The sequence below is a fragment of the Bison bison genome, unplaced genomic scaffold (assembly GCF_000754665.1).
Source record: "Bison bison bison isolate TAMUID 2011002044 unplaced genomic scaffold, Bison_UMD1.0 scf7180017864035, whole genome shotgun sequence".
NCBI lineage: Eukaryota > Metazoa > Chordata > Mammalia > Artiodactyla > Bovidae > Bison > Bison bison.
The window spans coordinates 19,896,697-19,905,723 of record NW_011494607.1 but is presented as its reverse complement, the minus strand read 5'-3'; the positions used below and the strand labels follow the sequence as shown (position 1 = coordinate 19,905,723).

General features: G+C 47.7%; 1 protein-coding gene across 1 annotated transcript in view; it reads left to right on the top strand.

Annotated features, from left to right (window-relative positions):
• Positions 1-1,502: 1,502 nt before the first annotated feature.
• The window catches only part of SIM1 (single-minded family bHLH transcription factor 1), a 72,251-nt gene continuing 64,726 nt past the window's right edge, over positions 1,503-9,027 (top strand). Inside the window, exon 1 of the mRNA XM_010834746.1 lies at positions 1,503-1,677. Within this exon, the coding sequence (XP_010833048.1) occupies positions 1,503-1,677 (175 nt within the window). The remainder of the gene's footprint in view (positions 1,678-9,027) is intronic.

Below are 9,027 nucleotides of genomic sequence, written 5' to 3'. Positions count from 1 at the left end.
CCCCGAGACGCACCGAGCCAATCAGAAACGAGGAGGTTGTGAGTGGCATTAAGAGAGGGCGGGAGAGAGGGAGCCCTGGAGCGAAGTTGAAGCTAAACCCTGTAAAGCCATAAAGAAGTTACAGGGGGGCGTTTTCGGCTTCCAATTAGCGATAATACTTCCTTCATAACAACTACCGAGGAGGAGGATTTTAAAACCACCTCACCCGTCCCAAAGCCCGAATCCTCCCCCCTTCTCCCTCGCACCCATCCCCCAATTCATGACCGAGAGAAGAAGAGAGAGCCTGGACGCGCTCTGCTCCTCTCTGCTAGTGGGAAGCGGCGAGGCCCGCGGAGTGGCTTAGTTGGACGGTAGGCATGAGTACAATTAAGAGGTGGGCGCCTCCGCATGCTTTGCCCCCGGCAGGGACTGAAGGTAGGTGAAGTGGAATATGCCCTGCGCCCGCCCAGTGGCGCCCGCGGCTCCACGGCGGAGGAGGAGAGGCCAGGAGCCTCCCGCCCTCCGGTGCCTGCGAGGGGCTGTCGCGAATGTGCCACCTGTTAACCTGGCGCTGCCGTGCCCGGCGTGTTGCCGCCCCCGCTGGGCAGGGGAAGCGCTGGGTCGCCTCCTTGGCAGTCCCGAGGGACTCGATGTATAAGTGCCACTTTTTGAGGAATCCCTGAGACTTGAGACCCAAGTTAGAGTCAAGTTCCGGACCTACCAAAGTGGGGGGACGGAGAGGCGCCCGAGCGCTGCGGAGAAATTCTGGTTTGCAGAAACCTGGCTTCCTGGGAACGTACGCCTGGCCTGGGGCTCCTAAGAGTCTCCCGAGACCTGTGTTTTGTGGTTTGGGCAACTTCCCAGGGGGCTGGAGAATGTGTCTGACGGGGGTGAGAGAAGGCGAATATTATTTGCAGGGGACTCAGTCTCGCTGCTGATTTTTCCAGATCTTAACCAACCAACCAAAGCACTGAGTCTGGCAAGGAAAAGCGGAGGCGCGCTGAGGCCCTTCCCGGCCATTTCCCCCAGAATTGGGGCGAGCGCGTGAGTGATTTTGGAGCCGCAGATGTCTGACGCTCTGATGCTGTTGTCTTCACAGTGGCCTGAAAGAGTGGTCCGGCAGTCGTGTTCTTCCCCGAGGGGCTCGGAGCTGCCTCCAAGGCCTCGGGACTGAGAGAACCCGTCGGGGATTATTATGTCGATCTCCGGAGGACCGGGGTTTGCAGCGCGGAACCGAAGAAAAGGCTGGCTCTTCGGGGTTCCCGCCGGCATTTGATACCCAGCAGGATTGTCGAGATCGCTTGCCGTGGATCAGCAATTTTATTCGCATCCCATATTTTTAAAGAAAAAAAAAAATCCGTTCGCCGTTGTTCTTTCACTACCATCAAAACACTGAAGCAAAAGTCTCGTCAAAGCATGCTTTATATTTTTTGCCAAATATGATCTCTAATTGAAAGTTTATTTTTGATTTTGGATGAATCTGTGGAACTTATGTTGTAAGAAGAAAGGGAGAACGAGACACGATGAAAGAGAAGTCCAAAAATGCTGCCCGGACTAGGAGGGAGAAGGAAAACAGTGAATTTTATGAACTGGCTAAATTATTGCCTTTGCCCTCAGCTATCACCTCGCAGCTGGACAAAGCATCCATAATCAGACTCACCACCAGCTATCTCAAAATGAGAGTAGTGTTCCCAGAAGGTAAGTGACTTTGACCAGGTGGAATTTCAAAGGTAGAAGGGGTAAGGGATTTGCCAATGAATGGCTACACTACCGGCAGAGAAATACACGCATATGTAGCTACACACTCACTGCAAAGGGAAGTTTAGCATGCTAGAATAACTAAGGACTTTGCTGGATTTAGAATTTCTCTTGCCTTTCTGTGGCTCTTTCTACTTCCCCATTAATACTTTCTCTTCTGTCCATCAGATGTGTTTGATTGGGAAGCAGCCCAACGGTGCTTTTGTCAACACTTAGATAACTGGGCTCTGTCGGAAGTACTAATAACCCAAACATGTATTTCTTTTTTAATTCCTCTTGTTAGATTTATATCTAGTAGAGAGCAGGAACACCTCTAAATTCTTCTGTTTTTGCTATGTCTAGACAGATCCATGTACATGGAGATAATAATTTCTCAATATGTCAGTAATTCAGCAGATGAGGAGCAGGCAAGTTCATGAACAAATATGTTCTGAATTTACCCAGTTTCTCGACTACTTATTGAAAATTTATCTGAGTTGTTGAGATGGTCACAGATTCTGAGACTAACTCTGATTTGCAACTCTGGGCTTGATATTTTTTCTGAGATATAAGATTGAATTAAGATTACTTGCCTGCTTAGAAAATATCTTTTAGGTGGCAGGTTGGCAAATGAATCCCTGGGAAAATTGTCTTATAAGGCCTAGAAGTTAGAATAGCTGAACTGTTGACATGATTTAAAATGTGTATTTAGATTATCAAGATTCACTGTGTGAAGACAAAGTAACCTTCATAGAATACTGTCGTGTATAAAACCATTTATATTCAGTAGATGAAGGACTCCTCTCTCTTCTGTTTCCCCATCTTTTCCTTTACTCACATTCAAATAACATATAAACAGATTTTTAAAATATTTTAGATATGTCTTTGCTGGGGAAGGACGATTTGGAAGTGTAAAGAAGAGAATACTAAACAAACAAATTCAAGAGAAGGAACCCTGTTTATTTACAAACCAGAACGTCTTATTTGACCCAGAGAGATTTATGTTATTGTTGATTTTGGATGTTTGGAATTTGTTGTTTCTTTTAGGGAAAAGAGGGAAGGAAAGAATCACTATTGGGCTTTGAGTTTCACTTTGCTTCATTTTGACTGCAAGTTATTATCTGAATCAAAATCTTGCAAAACATGCCCCCGAATTAGTCAGGAGCACTAAAGGACAACTTTTATAGTTGAGTTTTAGCCCAAAGCTATTAGTAGTATTATGGTCATTTTGTCTTAAAGCAGTTCCTTGAACTATCTCATTTGACCTTGGAAACTACAGGAGGAGAGGAATCAAAACCTAACACACCTGAAAAGTTTTTTTAAAAAAGAAAAGAGAAAAAAGAAGGAGGGGCAACTTATGTAATAAAAAAAACACACTTCCCATTCGACCTGTGTTGAGAATTTCCGGTGGGAAAATTTCTATTATGCTACATTGCCTTGTGTTTAAAAAAGAGATATCGTTGTCTTTATACTGTCAGCGCCTACTTTATAAAAATAAAGCTATTGCGAACTCCGCTGGCCGCTCTGTTCCTAACAGGATTATTAGCAGTGATTTGTCAGCCCCTGCGGTCTCAGTGGGCTCCCTTTCTGCGTGATTTCTAGCGGGTCTCGTCAATTATCGGTGCCGATGTCGCTCGCTGTTTGATCAGAAGCAGCATATGGTGCTGCTTGTGAGGCTGCGAGTAATAGCGGAGGAAAAGAATAGCGGGTTGGCTTCCCGGGCGGGCACACAGAGGGACAGTGCGCCCGGGGAGTCGCTGGGCCAGGGGCTCCTCTGTGTCGTGCAGACCCCGGGCAGGCGCGGCCGGAGGGAATCGGGCTGGGTTTTGTTGTTTTGTTTTTAAGAGAGCAAGCTTTCTTGTTTAATTTAATGCTAACTCCACAAATTATAAATTGCGTGATAAATAGGAGGAACAAAAAGTAAACCCTCTTAGTCAACTTCTCATTAATTTTAAAAAGAGCGCGGGTGAAAACTCCCGCTGGAGTCCCCTTGTTGGCCAGGCCTGTCCCCTGTGGCTACTTTAAAGGTGATGTACTTTCTGCAGCCCCACTCACCTTCCTTCAGAGCTCTGGCCAGGGGCCACTCCTTCCTCTCCCTTCTTTGGATGCGTGCGAGTTTATGGGGAGGAGGGGATGGACGATGTGTGAACTCTGGGCACATCATTTATTTCCCCAGCTACTGTTGAGCTCATAACTCACCCGAAGCCTCCACCGGGTGAGTTAGGGTCATCCAGACAGCTGGTTCCTAAGGATGAGGTTTTAATTTTGAGTCTAGATTAGCTTCAAAAGTCCAAAACCCAGATTCACCCCTTTAAAATATTAAAGGACAACAGCAACAAACAATAAAACCAACAGTTTTCAGGAGCAAAATAATCACAAGGCCGCAGAACCAAGCACAACCTGCAGAGGGTGCCAAATTTGGGTTCAGCTGTTGCCTGAAGGCAGAAAGGTGGGCAAGATTAGGTCCATGCAGTGGGGGAAACTGAGCACTTTTTATGGAGGTAATATATTTTAGTGTGGAGAGATGGAAAGAATTTGTTTGAAAATGAAGTACATTTTTACATCTGTCCTGACACCATCCTAGCACATAGTAGGTCTTCAACAAATTTTTAAAGGTGAGATGAAGGTAACTATTTCATCACAATAAGCCTGCTATCACATGTAACATATGGATTTTGCAAAGTATATAATCTAAAATTATTCTAAATCTGGTGGCATCAGTTATTAGGCATAAAAATGACTATAAAATTTTACTGTTTTTGCTCATATTACATTTTATTTATAATACCCTGTAATGCCAAAAGATTTAAACAGAAATCCTTCCATACTTACACATGAAAAAAATGAAAGATACTTAAAATATAGCTACCCTCCCCCCATTTGTTGAATACAATTCTTAACCACCCTGCCCCCAGGAGTCTAGTAAATTCCTGGTTTGGGAGCAAATTTCAGCTTTTATTTATCTCAATAGATAAAATTGAGCTGTTGAGGGAAAAAATCGAGGGAGAAGGAACAGAAGAATGGGATATGGGCCCCTGGAATAATTAAGAATAAAGTATTAAATTGGAAATTTCATAGTAAAAATAAAAACAAAATCTCTGGGACAATTAGTGGGAAATCATTGGAATTGCATATCCCAAGTGGTAACATATTCTATTTTAAAACAGCCTTGCAAAGGAAAAGTTGGCATATCTGGATATATACGTCTTTGGTGTTCTCAAAGCCAAAGAGGCAAGATTAAAAAAAAAAAAGAGAGAGAGAGAGATGTTATGACTTGATTTGTATACAAAAAAGAACAAGTTCAACTAAAATATGTATTTGTTATCCAGTTATAATACAGTTTTTTACTGGGGGTATAGTGGCTTGCATAGTGTGGCCTTTGAAAAGATCAAATGTTTTCAAATCTATGGCCATTCAGTATCTTGGTAACATTACTGCCATTTCTTTGTCAATATGTCTTGGCAAAATAAAAGTAATGACAGAATTGAAATCAGTAACTGTGTAGGAGTCTCTACAAAGTTTGGAAAGAAAAGGATAATTAAACAAACCTCCACAGACACTTGCTCTAATATTCACCTCAAGACTGAAATCCTTAATCACCTTGTATTTTTTTGAGGCTGAGAACTGAAAGAGGAAAAGAGGCCCCATTTCCCACGTGGATGGGTGATTTAAGGCTGTTTTTCTTGCTGCTTGGGGAAATGATTGAGCATTAGGTTTCCATGTTTATTTTCTTACAGAAGTTTTTCTCATTTAAACGCCTTTAAGCACAGTTTATGCTCCACGCTGGGTTTCTCTGTTTAATTCCAGTTTTGATGTTGACTTAAAATATAGAGTGCAAAACTAAACTCTGGGCAGAGCATTTGCAAGGCAGATTTATGTGCTAGAAATTGTAGACCAGATCAATGGAAGAAGTACTTTTTTTTTTTTTTGAAAAGGGAGTAATCATTAATAAAAACAGTAACAATAGCAACAACAGCAAAACTATAAAAACAGGGTATGATAAGCTATGGCAGAATACTTTTAAGCAGGGTACACTCTTCTGAAACTAAAATCAGGTTAAATTTCCAGGGGACAAACCTGATTTCTAGGGGGAGTTATTTTTCAATCTGGGGGAATCTTGGCAGATTCCAGGTTTTGCAGATACAAATGTGGACACAGAATTCAAATCTATTAATTCTTGCCTCATTTCTTTGTCGGATCAGGTGTTTCTCAAGAGAATAAGGTTTAGTCCCAGCTAAAACCTTATGATAATAGCTGTGCATTCATTGTCAGTTTATGGTCCACGGAATTTTAAATTTTGCATGGGGACGGAGAATCCTCAATTATTTTGCAACGGGCCTCCTAGTTAGAAAACACTGAAACATTGTCTGAGCATTGAGGACCAAAGCTTCTTCCTCGGGTAGCGCCATTGGGCAGACGGTTCCGGAGCGGTATCACTCGACCTCCGTGGCTCTGACCAGTCCAGGGACAGCGACCTTGTCGAAGCCCTCGCCGCCGGGGAGGCTTGTAGGCCAAGGCCCGCGGGCCAGATCCCCACCGTGCGGCCCATTCTCTCCCCGCGACGGCGGCCAGTGACCCGCTCGCCTTGGCCCCGGTAGCCGAGAGTGCGCCAGCTCGAGGCCTCCGCGCGGTGTCTCCTCACGCTCCGCGCGGGCCTATGTTTCTGCCTTCCTGGGGCGTGAGGGCGTCTCCGCCCGCCGAGCCTGGCGCTGCGCGGGCCACTGCCCCCAGGCCCGGCCCTCCTCTAAAACTCCTCTAAAGGCAAGATGCCGCCCGAGGCGCAAAGCTGTGCGTCCCGACCGCCAAGTGGAACCGAAGCGGGACAGGCCCGCCCCGCGGAGCGGACCAGCGGCCTCGCCCGCGCCGGTCTTCGGACGCCCAGCCCGGCCAGCCTCGAAGGTCCGGAGTCTTGGGGAGATACTGCGTGAGGCTCTCAGCCGTCGCACACTATTGTCAACGCTTCGTGCGTGTCCGTCCCACGGGTTAGTCGGGACCTGGCCGGACCCGGCCTGTCCTCGTTCCTGCAGTTCGTGTTCTCCCGGGCTCGGCCCCGCCCGGGAAGCCCTAGCTCAGGGGCCGAAGCACCAGCCAGCGCCCAGAGAGTGTCAGCGCTGCGACCGTCGGTCTCCACCCCAGGTTCACACTGACAGAAGTGGATACCCTGGGCGCGGCTGGGGGTCTCGGAGGCAGGCAGGGGAGCACCGGGCACACGCGCACTCCGGGGCCCGGGACCCTGCACGGGGCAAACCCCAGCCCCGCGCGGCCACCAAAGTCGTCGGAAGGTGGGCCACACCCGCCAGATGGCCCAGAGGCCAGGCGTCCCAGGTTGGGGTACTGAGTGCGTTTCGGTGCGCGAAGCAGCCTTCTGCCCAGTGACGGCTCCAGACCGCTCGGTCTGGGCCAAACGCTCCTGATCTCCGTCCCTCTCTGCCGCAAAGAGCCCAGCCGCTGAGGCTCCTGGAGCCGGAACACGAATACCACTTGCTCTGAGGCTGAAAGGGTTGCACAGTGAGAACGCGGAGGCCCTGTGGACAAACCAGGTGGCTGAGACAAGTCCCCCGGGACCAGAAGTTAGACGCGGGGTCTCCGAGGGCTTTTCCCGTCTCAGTCACCAAGTTGTGGTCAGGTCATGGGACAGCTCCCTGTCATCCAAGAATTGAAGGTTTCCGGGAAGGACAATAAGGAGAACACCTTTCTATTGAGATACTGTGTTTATTTATTAAAGTGGGGGTGGGGGCGGCGGCGAAACAGTAGAACAACCTCTTCTCCTCCTCCTCTTCCTGACTGGGTGAAGGAGGAGATACCTGGTCTGTAATCTATATTTTGTCAAGGGTATGAAACTCATTCCGAAGGAAAAGCTCGATCAATTTATTTTTGCTGCTTGCAATAACACAGCTGGATGATGCTTTGGGCTCACGCTAGACTGGGGCTCATCATTCATTCGCCAAGAACGGGCCTAAATTGTGCCTGTGGGATTAGGTCAATTTTAGTGGATCTACTTCGCCTCATTTGGTTACTAATTGGTTTCTTGTTTTATAAATCGAAATCTCATTTTCAGGAAATTACAAAACCCGTGCAGTCAGTCCATTGAGGTAATCCTTGGGTCAGGGGGTATTTAAATGGAAATGGCTCAACGGCGCACTGAGGGTAAAGCAACAGTGAAACTTCGCCCGGGGTTTCACGTGAAATGTGAGCTAGTCCTTTAGATCCATAATAGATACATCCCTTCTAATACTACTTATGTAAATATGATAAACCAGACTTTAAAGGGAGAGGGGGTGGGGAGAAGAAAAATTTATCTGCTAAGGTTAATGTGGCATATCTGGGAAATCTTCCAAAATAGATTATGTTTTCCTTTGTCTTCGGCCACTTTAGCTGGGGAAAATCCTTTTGTCTAAAACCCGATTTAGTTATCGCCTCCCTCGCAGAGCTCCTTCTCTCCTTTGCAAAATCCCGTTCCCTCAGCCTCACCGAATTACAAGAGAATCTTTAGATCTTGTTCCCACTGTAATCCTGCCGCAAAGGGAGCTGGTTTCCTCCTCATTTTAAACAGACAATCAAAGGATTTGTGAATTTTCTGCGGTAGGTCAAGTGCAGAAACGAAATCTCAGCTTACTCCCTTCTCCAACAGAAACTGGGGGTGGGAGCGCGTCAGTGCGGGAGGAAGGTAACGGGGTCCAGGGAGAGGGGTCTCTGCTCCCACCTTACCCCCGGCTTTTTGAGAGATGAAACCCATGCCCCGGCCTTGGAAGGTGTCCTGGGCCGGCTGAAAGGAGAGCTCAGAGCCCTGATCTTAGGTCAGAAAAGCCCGACAGGTAGAGGAAGGCAGCCAGTTCTTTATAAAACATTAACCCAGACACAACCATGTGCGGGAGGTTTCAACCGGGAACTGAAGAGAAGGCAATGCTCCGTGAAAGCAAAAGGTTCCTTAAAAGGTGAGGGGGTGGGGGGGTACAGGAGACGGCGCGGGAGGCTCCTGTCACCCTGTGCCCGGCCCGGCTGTTTATTAACCTGCAGGGAAGTCTTGCTTTTCCCTCGTAGGCGCATAATAATGAGGCCGCCCCCAGAGACCACAACCAGCCGAGGCTGGGGCCGGGAGTTCGGAACCGGTACTCAACTCTGAGCTCAGCTCGGGGGGAGGGAGTTTCAGATGATTCTGGTCCGGAGACGGCTCCCGGGTGTCCCCAGCCGCTTTGGACAACCTTCGTAATTTTAGAATAGCCGTTTGTTGGCTCCACGAGCAAGTTTCACACCCTTTGGGGAGCTGCGGAAGGCACAATCCCAGACGAAAGGCGGCTGCGGCCACTTCCC